At 38.4% G+C, this 20,473-nt stretch overlaps 2 protein-coding genes across 2 annotated transcripts; both read left to right on the top strand.

Moving 5' to 3' along the window:
• The first annotated feature begins 8,561 nt into the window (after positions 1 to 8,561).
• Positions 8,562 to 11,328, top strand: LOC143126288 (uncharacterized). Its single transcript, XM_076288185.1, has 6 exons — positions 8,562 to 8,669; positions 8,885 to 9,235; positions 9,341 to 9,664; positions 10,384 to 10,497; positions 10,592 to 10,650; positions 10,836 to 11,328. The coding sequence occupies exons 1-6, from the start codon at positions 8,615 to 8,617 to the stop codon at positions 10,977 to 10,979; spliced, it is 1,047 nt and encodes a 348-aa protein (XP_076144300.1). The 5' UTR covers positions 8,562 to 8,614; the 3' UTR covers positions 10,980 to 11,328.
• Positions 11,329 to 13,977: 2,649 nt separating this feature from the next.
• LOC143126289 (uncharacterized) lies at positions 13,978 to 15,204 on the top strand. Its single transcript, XM_076288186.1, has 3 exons — positions 13,978 to 14,041; positions 14,209 to 14,559; positions 14,646 to 15,204. The coding sequence occupies exons 1-3, from the start codon at positions 13,978 to 13,980 to the stop codon at positions 15,008 to 15,010; spliced, it is 780 nt and encodes a 259-aa protein (XP_076144301.1). The 3' UTR covers positions 15,011 to 15,204.
• Positions 15,205 to 20,473: the final 5,269 nt, after the last annotated feature.

Below are 20,473 nucleotides of genomic sequence, written 5' to 3'. Positions count from 1 at the left end.
GTCTGCAAACCAAAATTCACTGTCTGACTGACAGTTTTTGCCACAATGCAGGGAGTCAAAGTGAAAGCGGGGTGCGTGCACCAAGGCACCTGTTTCTGCAGGAAAACCTTTGGCTACTGTTCTCAGAGCATTATGCTTTCTCTGCCTATGATCTGCAGCTTTTCTCAAACTATGGGCCTCCTCAACAATGAACCTACTACTGCTCCACGTAGCCGCGAAATTAAGTTATGCCCGGTGCTTCACACATCTGCTCATTTGCAGCATACTGTAGTGAATGGCTACTTGCGAACGTTGTGGATTACTTGCGAACATTGTGGATTACTTGCGAACACTGTGGATACTTGCGAACTCTGTGGATTAGGCTACTTGCGGACTCTGAATTATCTCTGGACACTTACGGTCAGTCTCATAACGCTCCAGGCTGGAGCTGCTGTACGGACTAAACCAGTACTTTCTCAAAGCCGGTCATAGGACCCTGTGATCTAGCTCAGTCTATTGATTGCCTTGTTATTGCAGTCTAGTGTGGCCTACTGTGTGTGTGTGTGTGTGTGCGCGCGCGCGCGTCTGAGTTTAGCCCCCGGCCGGGGTTAATGGCCAGTCCCTTCCCCTAGTTTAACTCGGCCATAGAGAGGGCTAGTTTAAGCGGGTTGTATGAATGCGGGGTGGTTGTGTGTGGGAGGTAGTGGTGTATAAATTAATTCTTGTGAATAAACTGTGAAAAGTAAATCCCGAATTGTGTGTGTGTGTGTGTGTGTGTGTGTAACTCCTCCTCCGACTATATATAACATAATTACAATACTTATTCATTTGGTGTCATCAACTATATAGACATAGCCCAGTCAGCACACATACAGTACGTCTCCAAGACGCTTGGAAAGGAACAGCTTAATTACATCGCGTTCCATTTAGAACGTTTTATTTGATCTGATCTTACAAACGGCGGCGTCAAGACACATTTGAGTTCTACATCGGAGATAGAACGCTTATGATCGATCATGCAATGTGTGCGTCCCTGCAGCAAGTGAAACTGGAGGTAACGTGGGCTAGAAGCAACAATAGTTTAAACAAAACGTGGCTTCCTGTAACTATCAATGGAAAAATGCATAGAAACTGCTAATCATAATCTTTAAATTTACATTAATTAAGCTGGCTATATGCAACACAATTTATATATATTCCCTTTGCATATGTTTGGGTAGACTTCAAACGTTTTTGAATTTGAGCTTACAGTTCTGTGTCCTTTACATTTATTTAATAGGTATTAGTGATACCCAGGGTGCGATTTGTGTAAAAAACAGAGGGGGGGGGATTTTGAATATGTTTGTAACCCCCCCCAAAAAAAAAAAAAATGAACGAACGAATAATTTCATAGCTAATAATAGCCTATATTAATTTTGCCAACTTTGTAACATTTACCTTTAGCTTAGTTTTAGTTTACCGTTGTGTATGACTTTAAACAGCGAGTGTGCTCAGCTCCTCTAATGCAGGATTGGACTACGTTTTGAGAAACATACAAATTCACCTTGTTCTTGACCCATCTGAAATGACTCCTCTACCTTTGCTGCCTCCATCCTTTCTGTATTTGTTATGTAAAATGTTGTATATGATGACACTGAAGTCTTGAGTTAGTGAATTGGCTAACAGTGTTAGTTGGTATACAAATAGCCTACACATTGCGCTACACGCTGCGTAGGCTGCGTGCATTCTCTCTCCTGCAGATTTGCGTTCAGTAGCCAAGTGCGTAATATTGCAAAAGTTGAAAAAATAAATGTGTTTATTGAAGCCTACAGAAAATAAATAGCTTACTATCATACTGTCAGTTAATTGGCTACAGTGCAGTGAAGAGTTTGGAGAGAAGTTATAGGGCAACTTGAAGTTTTATGAAAATAATTTACGAACCAGAACATATGGGCCATAAGCTTCTATTTCTTGCAGCTGTTAAAACACCCGCTAGATAGTTTAAATACCCACCAACATTTGTTTTTGCTGTACAGATTATTTCTGTAAGTTATTTGTCTACTAGGTCTAGCCTACTGGCTGATTTATCAAACGAGTGCTTTCTCGTTCGTCCACCGCAAACTACTAGGTGTTTAAAGTAAGACGATATGCTGCTCTGAGCGCGTTTCATGTTTGGTTCAGCGCTGTTTTCCCTGCGGAAGTTCCCGCACTAAAATGTTGAGAGTGACTGAAAATGTTACAATGTTTTTGTGTTCGATGACGTTCAGAAATATGCGCCATCTGCCAGAAGGCTACTGAATAGCCTACTCTGATGTATTGACACTGAAGATCGATCGCTAGATTTCAAGAGTTTAAGTAGGCTAGCAGTTAAGTTGCATTCATCGCTATCAAGGGTTTAATCCTTGTCCCCACCGGAGATAAAAATAATTTAGCAGAGGTAGGGATAGGAAAACCAGAGTTGGGGAAATCCTCACCATCCCCCCCTACAAATCGCACCCTGGTGATACCTCGAAATTAGGCTGCTGTCTGTTAGGCAATTTATTGTAGCCTGCTGTGTGTGCGTGTCTGCACGCAGGTGTCTCCCTCTCCCTCCCTTGTCATAGGCCTATGTAATTTGTCCAGAAAACCCACAACACGTAACAGTGATAGAGCAATCAGAATATCATGATACGATTGCCATCTGGCGGTGGTGGTTTGTGGGCCTATTGGGGTCAAGTAGGAAGCCCAGCAAGTTCCAAAAGTAGAAAAAAAGTTTTGCGAGATCTCGCAAAAAGTTTTGCGAGATCTCGCAAAAGTTTTGCGGGATCTCGCAAAAGTTTTGCGAGATCTCGCAATGAGATCCCGCAAAAGTGCATCGTTTTTTTTTTCTTCTTCATGTTTTTTTTTCCCCACTACTTTTTTTTTTTTTTTTCTAACCCATGTTTTTTTTCCCCATGTCACCCGGAGGGCTCCGTAAAATATAGCAGAAGCCATAGAAAAGAATAAAAAAGCAGACCAATGTCTATAACAAAGCCTTTATTAAGCTCACTAAAGACATTGATAAAACAGTATTGTCCAAAGGTAGGAAAGTGAGGACTCTCAACTCTCAACTCTTTGACTGATAGCTATGAGAACATACTAAAGACCATTGCTGAGCATGAAGGTGAGTCAACACAAGAAATATAGATCAAGGACAGTGGTGTCTACATCCCAACTGTTCTCACTTGAGTTGCTGAACATGGAATTGTTGATGCAGCCATCAACAACTTTTACAAAAATGAAGACACCCTGGATGGGAAGTGTACAACTCATGCTATGACGTCTGTTGTGTTCCGAAGAGGCCAAGTCTCCACAGCAGATAAATGCCTAGCACAGGTTCCCTCAGGTTTAGAGGTCCCTCATCACCTTAAACACGATTGATATGAATGGATGGAGATAAACTTGTATACAGGTACATTTTGTCCATTATTTTACGCTTCACATCCAGGGTGTCTTCATTTTGGTCAAAGTTGCTGATGGCTGCATCACAAATTCCATCTTCAGCAACTCCAGTGGGGCCAGTTGGGATGTAGACACCACTCTCTGTCCTTGATATCTGGTCTGCTACAAAAGATGTGAGAAGTGCCTAACATCTGTATAGGAAACACAGTGTCCCATTGCACTGAGCTCATTGATGACTGTCTTACTACCAAACTTATGATGTATCAAAATGGGAAGTCCCAGTGTGATTGGCGTATGGATGTGACAGCTCTGTTCAATGAGATCATGACAAATTGCGATAACACACAGATTCTCCTTTGAAGCTGGGTCATCATCACATGTTTGGTAATTTCTGTGGGCATGTTAATCAACACAACAGTTCACAAAGTCATACAGGATGTTGGGTACATACTTGCTGCATTGGAAACATAATAGACAGTCACTGCTGACATATTACTCACTGTCATGCTCTACCTGATCCATGCTTTTCCTCAATATTTCTGCAGCCCTGTGTAATATTTGGATTTCAGAAAGACTCTGACTTGTCTGTGGAAGTGTAGTCTCAGTCTACTGTGAGTTTAGCAGCTTCCCTCAGTGCACAATATGGTCATACTATCTGAGCAGATCAGATCTGACTGTCTTGGACGTAGAACAAATGCAAGCCTGTCTTTGTGCTGTATCAGCTTTTCCTTTAGTTTCCAGGATCTATATTTCTTGTGTTGAACTATGGACACACCTTCTTGCTCAGCAATGGTCTTTAGTATGTTGTCATTAGCCTAGAAATCTAGACGCGCCCCTAGCGGCAGCAAATTACATTTGCTGCCAGGGCTAGTCTAGCAACTCTCCGTTGACTTGTGAGCTCTAGAAATCGAAACTAAATCTGGCATTGAAATCGTGTATAGAGTCGTTTGTTGGGCTTAACATAATGATTGATGGCAGAGTTGCAACGGTTTGGCTTGAATTCCCTGCTACTTGAAAACAAATATCCTATTGCGTGCAGAGGGAATTTGAAAGACAACTGATTATCCCGACCCTCGGACTGAGCACTGCGAACGGTGAGTGCCCAGACCCTACATTATAATGTGGGTCTGGCTCGCCAGGCTATGTTGTCATATCTATCAGTCAAAGAATTGAGTCCTCACTTTTATATCTTTGGACAATACTGTTTTTTCTTCAGTGAGGGACCTGTATGCCCGATTTCCGAAAATGAGGTACTGCTGGAATCCTTGGATCAAGCTGAGATCAACTCACCCTATGACGTCAATTTCCGCCAGGATAGACCTCGGCAATATTTTTTAGTTTAGCGAAAGCGAAACAAAATTTTCACAGGTGATACATTTTGTCCAATGTTCACCATGCGTCTCAAAAGTTATTGAAAGGATTTTTGATTTTTGAAAGTGTTCACTCATCACAGCCAATCAAAATAAGTGGCGAAGCTGCCAAACAGGAAGTGAGTTCATATCCCAGCAACACTTTCATGTATCGAAACAAAACTTGGTACAGGGATTCGAGACTCCATCGTGAGGACACTTGTACATGTTGCTACCCTTTGACCTCTAGGGGGCGCTACAACTAGCATAAATGCATTTTGCCGTTTGGGACGTGCATTAATTTAGACCCGTATGCCCAATGTTGAAAAAATTAGATATCGTTGGAATCCTTGGATCAAGTTGAAATCAATTCACCATATGTCACTGTCTGCTCACTTTGGTGAAACGCACCTGAGCAAACACACTTTGCAGTTTCTCAGAAGTGCTTCTAGTTTTTTTTTATTTCTTTTACCGTTTTCGGGGATTCTGACTGGACAAAACGATTGGCAAGTGCCATGGACGGATAATCATGACCACAGGCCCTGGGCACAGGTCAGGAATTACTTTATTCCTGACTTTATCACTCTATAACAGTCCTTATTACAGCGGAATTGAAGCAGCTTTCGGCTGAAAACACTCTGTTGTTTGACCAATAATTCAAGCAGTGGGTGTGAGGTGTTTCTCCATAATGCCAAGCATTATGCTAATTGCTAATGCTAAGTTTTTGCAACATTCTCCAACAACCAACTCTAGGGGCTCCAGTGTACATGTACTGTAGCTTGTTCAGTTTTTTTCGTGTCAATGAATCTGATGCTCTGATAACAACACAATATGCTTCATCTGAGTACTTGGTATAGTCAAAATAAGTCATAAATTATAACGAGTTGTAAGAGCTCAGGTCAATGGGGCCTACAATCTATAAAGTACAGTAGAAGTTTAAAGCAACACCAAAGCACTTTTCCTGTCACACACACGCTATTTGTTTATCCAGCACTGGCTTTGGAAATAACGAGGTCTACAGACAAGGTGGAGTAGGTTTTATGATTTTATGAAAGTATGATGTAAGAAGCAAGTCAAATTTGTAGTTTGTTATGTCTCATTCCATCGAACTACAGATCCGCTACCCGATCTGGCAAACTTGCATAGTGCGGTTATAGCCGATAGAGGGTCGCGAAGAGAATGCAGAAGTGCCGTTCACCCTGTTAAGAGTTGATGAACCACTGAAACGATTTTGGAAACAATATTTTAAGGTACAAAAAACTCTTTGGTGTTGCTTTAAAACATGTAATGTTTACAAAAACATACTACAAGTGTCTTGTCTATTATTACAGTGCATGAAAATGCACTGCACTGTTCTTCCAAGGCTTTTTCTTCTTCTAACGCATTTAATGCAGCTTCAACCGTTTAACGTAGAAACTTCATTCAAACTGCATTGCGTAGGTCTTACTTAAGACATGGGTGCTATGTATTTTTCAGCTTTGTAACTTTTATACTTTTTAAACTATTAATTAAAAACTACTCAAAATTTCCCCATAGACTTAACATTGGGCTGTGACATCACAATAGAGCCGTTAAGCAATTAGAATCCTATGCCAGGTGTTCCGGCCACCTGGATCAACTGCCAGTCTCAGGCTTTAAGCAGAGACGGTTGATAAAGTGAGACGATTCATAAGAGGGTAAATTCTGGCACGTTGTGACGTGGGGTTCGAAACTGTCACGCCCATTTAGGAGTCTAGCGGGAGGTCCAGTGTCTATGTATTCCTATGGGAGAAATTAACATTTTCACGGAATATGACCAATCCCTTAGCCCTACATTCAGCGATGTAAGTTTTGAACCCATTTTCTAGAAGCCACATGTCTCCCTAACATTCCGACATTGAAATTGTATTTTCCAACGAAACAAATAAAGACAAAAATAGCTTTGTTCGTGATCTGTCACTGTCTCCTCAAAGCTCTGGTGCACAGCCACCTGTTCTCAGAGGCTCTAGACTCAGAGATGGTTGATAAACTAACCTAACATATTTTTTGCTAGAACTAGTAGACTACCACAAAGTTGCTGAACATATGTTATTTCAGGTTTGTTTGCAACAATATATAAGTTTAACCAAAGTTCTTAGCTGCTAGCTAGCTAGCGAACATTCCCATTCACTTTCCGTTTACTGTGCTAACGTTAGCTAGCTAGCTCGGTTAACAGGGCAAAATGAAATTGTTCATTCCGTGTCCGAAAGAGTGTTTCATTGGCATCACACACAAACAATGACTGTAAAATAGAATACAAAATTATATGTATATGTTATTATTGCGTATTCAGAGAAAAGTTTATGTTTTGACACGCCTATTTAGGAGTCCGGAACTAGTGCCATTTCGTTCCATTGGTGAATCGTCTTATGATTCATCTTAGTTAACTATAGAATCTTTGCTTTAAGCATACAAACTGGCCCTATTAAGACTACACATCCTGTTCAACTGCTTCCTCTGCCAAAAAAACTGTTTCAAAATAAAAGTCCTCACTACAATATTTCACTGTTAAACAATTTAACCCTTTAAACTACTGAACTTTTTAACTGTTCAGCCATTGTAACTGTTACTTGTCATCAACTATGACTCCTACCCACTGTAGCTAGTTAGCATAGTTAGCATGTTAGCATTGCTAACATTGTTAGCAAAATTTCTAAAAATGATTAGCTAAGTTAGCTAAGTAACATGGTTAACATAGTTAGCATGTTAGCATGCTAGTTAGCATAACTACTAAAAATGATTAGCTAGGTTAGCTAAGTCACATTGTTAGCATAGTTAGCATGTTAGCACAGTTAGCATGTTAGTTAGCATAGTTAACATAGCTACTAAAAATGATTAGCTAGGTTAGCTAAGTCACATGGTTAGCATAGTTACCATGTTAGCATTGCTAACATGCTAGTTAGCATAACTACTAAAAATGAAAACATTAGCTAAGTTAACTAAGTTAAGTAACTTGGTTAACATTATTATCTTTGATAACATAGTTAGCATAACTACTAGCAAACATTAGAGCCATTCCAACTGTCAGTTATCGTCAATTATCTACCTAAATAATTTAACCATTTAAATTATCCACCTATTTAACCGTTCAGTCATTTCAACTATATTAAACCTCATCTACCTAGCAACCAATATAGTTTGTTTTTACTCTGTATGATATTTTACATCATATTTCTTTGCATTTTCATGCACTGTATTTCCTTCAGGAAATGCTTTTCTAGTTACATTTTTTATTTTTTTCCTTTGTCCTTTGTGTGTGTATATGATAAACTACAAAATTGTAAATAAAAAAATAATAAAAAAACATGCTATAAGTTCATTAAAATAACTTTCAGGACATTTTGTTATTATAGATTTACTGTTGATGTTTATGTTTATAGTTCTTAGCACGTTTGCCCAAAGGAACTTACAATGACATCAATTAACATTACATAGTTAGTTTTAGTCAGCTACTATAATGGGGCAGTCATATCTGACTGGGAACACAAAACTAGTTATCATGAAATGGTTTACTATTATTACAATTTACAACATAAACTGTCAATGGTGTTTAAAATATTAGACTGTACAGTAGGCCTATCTTCTATTTGGGTTTCCATATGTATTGGTTTGTGCATTGGTGCACTCTTTACTTCAGACTGAACTGAAACGTTACCGTGTGAAGTCTTTCTTATATAGACCTCAGCATTTTCCGTAACAGGTTACTGCTCAAGTGGAACTTTTTTTTTTCTTGATGTGGGCTTTATATGGTTTCTTCTAGCCAATGACATTCATATTTTCTTCTAGCCAATGGTGTTCATTCCTCACTCAAAGTTACATGTGTCACAATTCAGATGCTCATAAGACATTGAGACAAGAGGGGAAGAACAATGACAGGCCTAACACTGACAAATTTTATGACAATTTTGGTGTTTTGCAAACTTTGTAAGTAAATTCCTTTCATGTAATTTGGTGTTTGAGTATGTGTTTATTTTAGAATGTATGCTCCTCTTCCCTGTTATTCTAAGGACTTTATTATGCTTAATGTAAAAAAGGAAATATGTTGTAAGGAAGGAGTTTTTAGCTGGTAAAAAAGCATTTAATAAAAATCTCATGTATTTATTTCTTTATATTTATCAATATATTTATTTATTTTCTAGACATGGTGCAGACTGAGATTCCTCAGCAGTCTGGACCCATAACCAGAGCTCACATTGAAGAAAATGTTACTCTGGAGTGCTTCTTCTCAGAGCGTCTTAAATCAAATCGTTTCTACTGGTTCAAACAGACACTGGGAGACAAACCCTCTATCGTGGTGCAGTCACAAGCGTATGGTACAACAAAATATTCTGAAGGTTTTGAAAATGGACGTTTCAAACTTGACAAAGGAGGGTCACACTTCCATCTAATAATTGAAAATGCTAGTCGCTCAGATGAGGGAATGTACTTCTGTGGAATGAGAGTATCATATGAAATGGTGTTTGGAAATGGAATATTTTTGGCAATTGAAGGTAAAATTCTGAAATATGACATATCCATGCCTGATTATTTAAAAGGTGTTTATCAGTTCATGGGTAAACACCTTGGAGGATCTTACTCCACTGTTTCTGTTTTAGGTGAGCAGTGGTCTGCTACTGACCAAGTAGTCCAAGCCCCAATACCAGACACAGTTTATCAAGGAGATTCGGTGACTCTGCAGTGCACAGTCATGACTAAGAATCAAATAGAGGAGTACAGAGTGCTCTGGTTCAGAAGATCTCCAGGAGAATCCCAGCCAGGTCTTATTTATTCTCCCACAAACAGGAGCCGGGAGTGTGAGGATCATTGTGTCTACAGTCTCCCCAAAAGCAATCTCACTCTCTCTGACAGTGGAGTCTATTACTGTGTTGTGGATATATATGGTCATGTCATTTTTGGAAATGGAACAGTACTGGAAATTAGTAAGTAATGATTTGATTTAATGATCTAAAGCAGTGTTTTTCAACCTTTTTTGTGCCACGGCACACTTTTGACACTTAAAATGTCCCACGGCACACTAACATCCTGTGTGAAGAAAAAATAAACACCTTATTATAACTTCTATGCAAGACCTGCTAAATAAAACAAGCACCCTCGTTTTATTTATAGGTGACTATATCTAATTTAATTGTTGTTATGAACTGGATATGTGATGTTTCTGTGAATACTGGATATGGGCCCCCCCGTTGTACAATGCCTGCATACCACAAATAGTGCAATCATACAATCAATGAGAGCATGTGGTTATAAATTATTTTTGTTACAGTTGCTTTTCTGGACCAGTGAGTGACATTTGGGTAATTTTCTGTGGCACACCTGAAGATCTCTCACGGCGCACTAGTGTGCCCCGGCACAGTGATTGAAAAACGCTGATCTAAAGCAATGATTATGACAATAGAGCTGAAATGATTTACACTGCATGGTGCTATGAAGTCCAGACAGTATTTGACTTCTACAGAACACAGAACATTTCAGATTGTGCACTTGAACATGTTCTAAAATCAATTTTGCATGATATTTGCATCACATTTTTCTAATTTTCCAACAGTTACTACATGTTGCACTGTCAGGACTCATTTTTTTGGTAGATACTAAGGCGTAACCACACTGCACATGTCTGTTATATTTATGTTTTTTTCAGGATCCTTGGCATTATTTAATACCGTGGTCAGTTTGGGAGCTATACTGGGCTTATGCATTTGTCTTGGACTGTATCTGGTGTGGCAAAACACAAGAAAGTGTAAGCACTGCAAAGGTACATGAATACACTTTGAAATTAAAACCCCTCCATGTGAATAAAGGTGGTTAACAAACACCCCATTGAATCATATCATTCGTTGTTTCGTCAGGGAAAAGTGCTCAAGCAGCTGAACCAACTGAATCTCCTTTGAACCAATTTGAAACACAGGTAATGACAATTTCCATAACTTTCCTGCCATTGTGTCTAAGATATTTTATCACTGGAATTTGGATTGTGAGCAACAAAAAGCCTGTGCGGTGAGAGAGTATTGAGATACAGATGAGACCCCTTCACTCTCTTCCACCGATGATTAGACTTGCATGTACTCATCTAAAATGTGCTTCTCTCTGTAGGATGGGGGTGCTGACGCTACGGTGGTTAATTATACAGCTCTTCATTTCTCAGAGAGGAAGCCCAAAGCAGGAAGAAAGAGAGAGACATTGACACATGGTGGTGTGTATTCTGATGTGCGACACCATGAACAACAGACCTTCTAATAGAACCTGGCCTAGTGGTAAAGCCTTCTAATAGAACCTGGCCTAGTGGTAAAGCCTTCTAATAGAACCTGGCCTAGTGGTAAAGCCTTCTAATAGAACCTGGTCTAGTGTTTAGGCCTTCTAATAGAACATGGTATTCATGCATCTATGTCTCTGGACTTTTTAACATTCTGAAACATACACATTTGTTTACTGAATGGACAGTAATGGTGTGGAATGGTGTTTGTATGTTAAGGAGCATATGTTTTGCAATAAGTAGAAATTCAGTGTTCACTGAAAGAAGATATTTTGTGTACAGCTGTATACACTTATAAAGACTAAATGAAATAAAGTTGTATTTTATAATAAAGGTCATTGTTGTTTGTTTTTTATATATATAATTAATAGTTTCCATTCATTTTTGCAAACAGTACAAAATTATTTGATGACAATAATTAGAATGGTTGGAAAGCATTCTATAGATATTGCCATCTTTTGTGGTATGCAGGATGTGACTTAGGTTTGTAAGCACAAATGGAAGAGACAGTGAAGAAAGGAGTGGATAGATGACTTTACAGATATTTTAGCAGTATTAGTGTAATGAATGTAAATCAAGTTTCTTGGCCAAGTATACTTGCGTATACAAGGAATTTGGTCTCTGCATTTATCCCATCCGTGAATTAGTGAACACACAGTGAGGTGAAGCACACACAACCCCAGAGCAGTGAGCTGCCTTGCTACAGTGGCGCTACAGGGGAGCAGTGAGGGGTTAGGTGCCTTGCTCAAGGGCACTTCAGCCATTCCTACTGGTCGGGGATCGAAGCGGCAACCCTCCGGTGACAAGCCTGAAGCCCTAACCAGTAGGCCACGACTGCCCCAAAACCATCATGCATATTTCCCCCATCCTCTCAAATCCTTCACCTTCGAAACAGTAAAAGCAACCTGAAAGCTTTTATTGCAGGATATTGTTGATTGTGGATTGTAATTTCTTCATTTTTAATGTAACATTAATATTTAGATGTATTAATTTAGCAGACAATTTTATCCAAAGCTACTTACAACATTGAGGAATGACACTCAAGCTACATTGCACAGGAGGAGACCTTAGGTGACATTTAATACCACCACATGTATAAAGATGGGGCTGGCCATAGCAGCACAGCTGGTCTTCTGAGCCAGACAAACCATACATCACAACATCAACATTTTCTGACAGCGCCTCTTTTTATTTTGAAATTGATTTCAAGGTTTTGCTCAATTGTTAAAATATTGAGCATTGGCAGTCCAGGAGTCCCACTTCATCTGAACTGGCACAGTTTAAATGCCATTTCCATGGGGTTTGGGGAGAGAAAAAGCAGCCTACTCCCCTCACCTAAGTCGATCAGGTGGTCTGATCACTTGCTCAGTAGCCAATGAGTTACTAGATGCTGCCCTTCAGCATCCAGAAATACATCCCGCCCTGCTGCTGTCGAATCACTGCCAAAACTTTACAGAGAAACTTTCCGTACTGAGAGAACTAAAACTAAGATGGACCTCATGAAGAGCAAAAGAAGTTGACTTACATTGTAAAATACAAAATTAAACAGTTATACACTTGAAATATGACATTTGTCGAGCACTTTTATAAGACCTTGACACAGAGGACAATACTCTTGTTTAGAACGTATGTTCCCTTTTGGATAAGTGTGTGTGTGTGTGTGTGTGTGTGTGTGTGTGTGTGTGTGTGTGTGTGTGTGTGTTTGTGTGTGTGTGTGTGTGTGTGTGTCTGCCCTTCAAATACAAATGGTCATATGTGCATAATTTATAACAAGCCAAGCCACTTAACATGGTCTTGTCAATCCAACTTTCCCTGCAACGTATTAACCCATGAAAAGGTTCCATTTTAAGACCCTTCAACAATGCATATTAGTATATTACGACATTATGCAAAACACAGCACAACCCCAAACATGAACCCATACCTGTATCATGTAGAATTGTTTGACAGGGAAACATGTGTCTGTTGATAGGCAGAGAGGAGGAGTCGATGTGGCTCTGGCCAGGGTGCTGAAATGCTTGAGCTATCCAGGGTGCTAACAGACTCCATTTTAGCTCAAATCCCTGCTTCCCATTTGACAGGTTTAACACATTTATTTTTAATCTTCATCCATTACCATTTTTTTGTACAAAACCTCTAATATTTCTCACAGACTGCCACTAAAAACACAATGTGTGTTGTGATATGTCTGGTGACATACAGCAGGTAATTGTTCTCATTTGGCATTCTGTACAGAGGAAAACACACAAAACTGTTAACCACAGTTATATAGGAAACTTTCCAAAACTTTGAGACAAAAAGGTATGATATTGTATGCAGCAAGCTGTTATATAAGGCATTCTATGGTTTGGTTTTTAACATTCAAGCAACAAAGATGTAATTATGCCTCATAAATTAATTCTATTTTGTTGATGGTTATTTTGAAAAACTCCAACTCTACACCATTATATCTTCACATGACCAAAGCATTTTTTTTTTTTGTAAACCTCTAATGTGTTTTCTGTTTCAGAGTTCTGAATTAGACAGGTTCAATGGTGAGGGGCCTCATAGCAATAACACATTGACCCACACGTACATGTGTCAAGTGGAAACTTCTAGAGGAAGTTTGATGGTTTCTTTTCTGGCCACTAACACTTGAACTTGAGTCTTTGAATTCTGTCATTTACTGTGCTGTTCATTTCTGTAAATAATGTTTACTAAACATGATCTCTAACAACAAACAGCGAGGTCCAGCGTGATCCTAAATTAGATAATGCACTCAGATTGACCACTTTAAGGTTTTTTTTTTTTTCATTTAAAAGAGTTCACTGTAAGCTAGGGAGTGGAAAATTCTAGAAGAAGGGTTGGGTTTCTGAGCGCACTAATGCACTGCATTGGTCCATGCAATCTAAAACACACCCAGCATTAGAAGAGGTTTTCCTGTTTAGTATACTTTGTACTTTAATTGTAGCTCTCATTTGTTCAATACACATTCAGCTGAGCATGGCAGTCCTATGTATAAGAGTTATCCCTTTATTTGTGATTGTTAACCTTTGTAGGAAAGCATGTAAGTAAAGCTTTTGTGTTTTACTACGCATGAGTCTATATAATGCTGTTGCTTGATTCAAAATATTTACTGTGTGTTGCAAGATTATAGGTTTGATATGGTATAAATGACCTATTAAGGCAAGCCCTTTGCGTAACTCATTTAAAATATAATCTCAAATTCCTCAGGTACGGGAGAAATTGCAGATTTACATAAGATCACTCAAGTTACCACTGCAATTGCTGGAAAACATATTACCTTGAAGTGCTTCTTCCCAGAGAAACACAAAAACGACATCATATACTGGTATAAACAAATAGCTGGTTGTAAACCCTCTCCTGTTGCAATGTGGCAAAATCATGGTGATCCCAAATTTTACGCTGAGTTTAAAAAGTCCCGTTTCAATGTAACAATGGAGAATTTTGGACTTCATTTGATCATATCCAACACAACAATATCTGATGAAGCCCTGTATCTCTGTGGAGTAAATGATGCGGTTGAGTTGCATTTTGTAAGTGTAACATTTCTGGCAGTGCAAGGTAAGGTATTCTTTCTTTTCAGTATTCAACATTGATTTGAGTTTAATGGTTAATTGTCTATTAATACATATTTTCACTCTACATAGGAAAAATTCAACAGGGTTCCAATTCAACAAAAATAATTCAATCCCCTTTCCTGAAAATACTTTACCAAGGAGACTCAGTGGCAATTAACTGCACAATACTCAGTGAGATGAAAACAGAGGATTTCAGAGTGTTCTGGTTCAGAGCAGCTAAAGATAATTTCCATCCAGGAGTGATTTACACCGACATGAACAGGAGCAGTCACTGTGAGAGGGGCTGTAGCTACACACTAGCCAGGACCAACCTCAGCCTCACAGACACTGGAACATACTACTGTGCTGTTTCTGCATGCGGCAAGATACTGTTTGGAAACGGAACAGTCCTAAACATCAGTGAAGAAGACTTCATTATTCATCAAATACCATAGCTGCATCTTGCCTTCATTATCCATCAAATACCTTAGCTGCATCTTGCCTTCATTATCCATCAAATACCTTAGATGCATGTTGCCTTCATTATCCACCAAATTAGCTGCATCTTGCCTTCATTATCCATCAAATCCCTTAGCTGCATGTTGCAAGTACGCTGTAAATGGGAAGGTTAAAAAGTGTATTATGTGATCTAGAACTGCATCCTAATTTGTGTTCTGTTTGGAAATGAAACAGACCTTAACATCAGTAAGTCTTCATTATTGACTGAAGATATACATTCATTCTGACATTCTCTCAGTAAAGTTTGAATGTACTTCAAAACCAAATGTATACTGTATGAATAAATATTGGTTATAAGTTGCTTATATGTTAGCTTTTGCTCCTATGAACTGCACTGAACTGTCAATCAGTCAAATTAGTCGTTCTTTTTGATATGATAGTATCTTAATAAATTAAGAGGTTCTTCCTCTTGTGTTGTAGGGGAGCCAGTGGATCCCCTTGTGTATGGTCTGAGTGTTGCAGTGGGATTGTGTGTAATTATAATCGGTATACTAATCTACATCAACTGCAAGAAAACTATATGTCATCACTCAACAGGTAAGTTGAATACATTTGGCAAAAAAAGTATAGAAACTAAAATGGCATCAATAGAAATATTATGGAACAGCCATCACTTTGTATCAGGTTGGGGCTATGAGGTAAGATAAGACCAGTTATAGGAGGTGTCTTGTCTTTGTATATCACACACCACACACACGCACGGGAAGATACTACAATACTACAGGGATAAAAAGGGATAAAAGTTTCATGCTTGTTTGCTATTTATATAAGGTTGCCCCTGCATTTTTCTGCCATTAGTTGCAGAGGATTCTGTATCTTTAAAACTGTTGGTCCTGTTTAGCTTACATCAATCAATGAATCAATCAACAATAGACAAAACAAACAGTTTTTTTTTATTTATTATTATTTATTTTTGTCAATTTCCATAAATGCCTTTTTTGTTAATCAACAGGAGCTCCTTCTGAGCCTTGTGGAGACCAGAATATAAATGTGAACATGATGAATTATGCAGCACTGAATTTCTCTGACACAAGGACAAGAGGGAGGAAGAAGAGAGAGCTGCAACAGGACACTGTGTACACTGGAGTTAATCATTCCGTCAGGTGATGATCTGAGCACATCTGATAATGAGCGTTTTCCCTGTACAAGTATAATTGAGTAAGCTGTTTTATGTATAAAAATAAATTACAATTAAATATTATTTTTCTTACATGTATTTTACAACAGAAATGTTCTCAAGATTGTTGACATGTATTTATTCACTATAATACTTAGTAGTTAGTAGTAGTATTATCCTACATAGCCTATATAAAAGAGTTGGAAGAAATGAAAATACCAATGTAATCAAATGAATCTGCATGGTTAACATCATTGGATTCAGAGCATTTCTGTGATGTGATGTGTGATGTGATGTGATTTGAAAACATGAGTATTTGCATAATCTTTTGACTTGATACAATTGATTGTGTGTCCCTGTAGTAAATACACATTGTATCGTTGAACTCCGAATGGCCTGTCACTGCCACCGAAATGAAAATGCCAGTGAGGCATTCACCTATTGTAACATTGGCATAATCTCTAGTTCATTAGATAAAGATAGATAGATAGATAGATAGATAGATACTTTATTGATCCCCAGGGGAAATTCAAGGAAATTATGAAACATTATGAATTCATCATGTGTTCTGTATGTACACATTAGGAATTCATCATTTATAACAAAGGAAAACACATGGATAACACCTAAATAAGACTCTATTAATGAGGAAAAACATATTTATTAATCCTTAAGTAATGTTGAAAACATACCGTATTTTCCGGACTATAAGTCGCACCGGAGTATAACTCGCACCAGTCAAAAAATGTTTCATGAAGAGGAAAAAACCATATAAAGCATATATGTTGCACCTAAGTCGCAGGACCGGCCAAACTATGAAAAAAAGTGTGACTTATAGTCCGGAAAATACGGTACTTAATAATGATGAATTAAGTGTTTGTTAATGCGTAACTAATGCTAAATAGTGTACCATTATTGTAAAGTGTTACATACACGACACTTCACTTCCACTCACGTAACCACACTCCTCAGGCTCCCAAACCTGAGGTAGTGCCCCTATAGGTGGCCTTGTTATATTCAATTTAGCATTTTTGGCTCATTAAAGTGAGGCTCAGAATCAAGATGTATGCATAATTTTAAAGCAATCCAATTCAGTTTCATTTATTTGTATTATTATTTTGCTACTGGACTCCCCCTAAAGTTGCAGAGTATTTGAATTTGACACAATTGTCATACATGCCACTCATGGCTTGCACCCTGGACATGGTACTGTACATGTGGATTTGATGAGGTGAGAGCAGTTATGTTAGGATGGAATTAATAACTATAGTGATATGTCAATTAAATATAACTTGTGTTACAACCTGGTACATTAATAAAGTCAAATAGCACCATAGACCACCATCTACAGTTCTACATTTCCACCTTAACATTAAAGTATTATAACTTGTGCAGCATTGCACTGTCTCTCCCTACAAGCTTTAAACTTGGCTTGACACATTCCCATAGATAGGGGTACTGATTGATAGAGGTTTTGGGATACTATGTTATGTTTCCAAGCTGATATTCACTTTGAAAACTGGTTCTCTTTAGGTGGAGATTGTTTTTTTCATGTTCTAGTTTTGTTGTCTCTTACGCTGTACAATACATGTTCATTCCGACACTTCAGCAGACATCCCATCAGTGTTGGCTTTCATTTGATACCATTTCTTTGTATATGGTCCTTGTGGTTGTGGAGATATTCAACATTTATTGTTGGCATGTCGTGTTAAGCAGGAAACCAACAAATTGGCCTGAAATTGTTTGTACAAGTCACCTTGACAACCACCCTAATATCTTACATATCGGTGTCTTCTAACTAAAAACATAGGGTGGCAGCTTGCATCAAAACATGTCCGCAAAAGTCTTAACGGAAGCCCTTTTCAGAATTGTCCCCCTGACTATTACAGTAATCTATTGTGTGATTCACCCCTTTAAGTTTTGTTCAGACTGTTGACACCTGCTGTGATCATCTTCTCTGGATCGGCTGTCTCGTGCCAAATCACAGCTGTGCTGACACAACAGTGCCCCTTGTGGTGTGATACTCTTGTGGTATTTATTGATGATTATTTTTTAATGATCATGCTTGCACATAAGTTGGATTATATTGCACATTTGCCCAAAATTACAGTAGGTAACATGGAAGAAAATGAAGGCACTTTGGGGGAAAAAATCCGCTTTTACCACTTTTAAGAATATAGTGTTAAAATGGACAAAAAACATTTTCTAAGCTGACAACCTGGCTAGAACACATGTGGAGGGTTTAAATATTAATACTGGATAGGTTGTATGCTTGTACCAAAAAGTGTCCGACAAAGTTTTAATATCAGTTTTGGCCCCCTGACTAAAAGGGCAAGTCACACAACAACCCACAAGCTGTAGTGACTCTGCACTGTTGCCCACAACCCAGTGGCGATTCTAGACATTTTTAACAAGGGTGACACTGGTGAGGCACTGATTAATTCAAGGGTGGCATGAGGAAAAAAACATCCAGAGAAACAGGCTCAAGATGTGAAATTAGCACAAATACATTAGGGAAACCAGACACAAACACCATACTCATAAATTGAAAGAAAGAAAAAAAACACAAATACCACAAATAATACAAACATATTAAAGTTAATTATCTAAGTTGTCTGTCCCTGGGCTATGCTGTGCTAAAACAAATGCCATCATGGGGACATTAAAATATAATCCATTTTATTCTATTCTATTAAATGAAGATATACAAATATACTCATCCAATACATTTTCCCCCACAATAACTTGTATCTATGCGCATCTATTTTTGTAGCTGTTACAATAATTTCACCTGCTTTTTTGTCTATTTGTTTATTTTCTTTAAAGTTCTCAAGAAACTTGAGGGTGGTATGAAGGAGTGTATTGTGTATGTGAGCAATTTCATCTTCCTAAATCTCAATATTATGATCACAACATGTGTGGGCAAATTATTAATTACATTTTCACGTTGGGTAACTTGTTGCAGGGCAACCACATAACCGGTTCCATGTCTTCCGATTGGATGATTAATGATCAGTTTAAAGTTCTCAAGAAACTTGAGGTTGGTATGAAGGAGTGTATTGTGTATGTGAGCAAACATTGTTAACGTTGCACATGGGCCAACTTGTTGCAGGGCAACCACATAACCGGTTCCATATGTTCGAATTGGATGACTAAAGTTCTCAAGAAACTTGAGGTTTGTATGAGGGAGTGTATTGTGTGTGTGAGCAACCTACATGTTACTTATCTGCCTGAATCTCAATATTCTGATCACAACAACTCTGGGCAAATTACAAGTCAGCACCAGTGCTGCATTCATTGCTTTCCACTTTTATAATCACATCACCAAAAGTAGGTTATTGGTTTTACCAAAAGTATTTGCCAGTATTCCAACTAAATACAATTCAAATTTGTATTTTAAATACATGTATCAGACATGCCTATCCATGGCTGTTGGCTGCAGCAACTCAAGCTAGGTAGTACTGATTGTGTTGTGTTTGTTTTGTGTTTATGTTAGTTTTGATCCAATTTGACAGCTTTGCTATGTTGCCCACCCAAAATTTCTACCAGCCCACACAAATATAGTAGCCTAGCCTAGGTTAGAACCAACCCTGCCCTGCATGGAGACATATTTTACGATAATAATGGAGAAAATGTTAGCAAAACATTAGGTTTTTGTATCTCCCTCCCTCATTCATCTATTTGCTCAACAGCCCACATTCTGCGTTCAATCCAGCAAGACAAGTGAAATAAATGTTTAGGCTACCTCTGTTAGGCCTACAAAAAGTTGCGAATTAAGGAGTATTTCCTGATTGGGGAAACATTTCTGTCCGCGGTTCTATAATATCATTCAATTGTGCCGCAAATTAACAGACAGAAGTGGGGCGTAATTTAAATTCATGGCTCCGTAGACCAGCAATCTACTTGTCGAGGAGGCTCATAATTTGAGAAACGCTGCAGATCATAGACAGAGAAAGCTCTGGGAACAGTCGCAGGCATATTATTTTGTTGTCACGCGTTACTATGGAAAATTAACTTTATAAAGTCCAGCCCTGCGTTCAGGAATTATTTAAAGGTAAACTATGCAGTATTGGCAATTTCCTTACTGTTTTCTCGGTTTTTGCTTCTTTTTCGCTGGCTCTGTCATGACGAATGTCTGAGAAACTCAATCACTACCTTTTTCTAGCCGGTGCCTGGCGTGTATGTGTATTTGAATGCAGTAAAGCAATTCGTTACACTTGTTATACTTCCTGACACTGAGGCCGTCGGCCCGCCGGCCCACAGTTGCAAGGGTGGTTTTTCC

The sequence above is a fragment of the Alosa pseudoharengus genome, unplaced genomic scaffold (assembly GCF_046254945.1).
Source record: "Alosa pseudoharengus isolate Yale_2024_CS ecotype anadromous, Long Island Sound unplaced genomic scaffold, YU_APseudo_1.1 YU_APseudo_1.1_scf_16, whole genome shotgun sequence".
Classification (NCBI taxonomy): Eukaryota; Metazoa; Chordata; class Actinopteri; order Clupeiformes; family Clupeidae; genus Alosa; species Alosa pseudoharengus.
This window is presented reverse-complemented; position numbering and strand designations above follow the sequence as displayed.

Bases quoted from the DNA above. Each gene is read 5' to 3' on its own strand.
- LOC143126288 (XM_076288185.1), top strand. From the start codon at position 8,615: ATGACAGGCCTAACACTGACAAATTTTATGACAATTTTGGTGTTTTGC. The intron at 10,498-10,591 runs GTACATGAATAC...TTGTTTCGTCAG, and splicing joins AAAGTGTAAGCACTGCAAAG to GGAAAAGTGCTCAAGCAGCT. The intron at 10,651-10,835 runs GTAATGACAATT...TTCTCTCTGTAG, and splicing joins TGAACCAATTTGAAACACAG to GATGGGGGTGCTGACGCTAC.
- LOC143126289 (XM_076288186.1), top strand. From the start codon at position 13,978: ATGGCAGTCCTATGTATAAGAGTTATCCCTTTATTTGTGATTGTTAAC. The intron at 14,042-14,208 runs GTAAGTAAAGCT...CAAATTCCTCAG, and splicing joins TAACCTTTGTAGGAAAGCAT to GTACGGGAGAAATTGCAGAT. The intron at 14,560-14,645 runs GTAAGGTATTCT...CACTCTACATAG, and splicing joins AACATTTCTGGCAGTGCAAG to GAAAAATTCAACAGGGTTCC.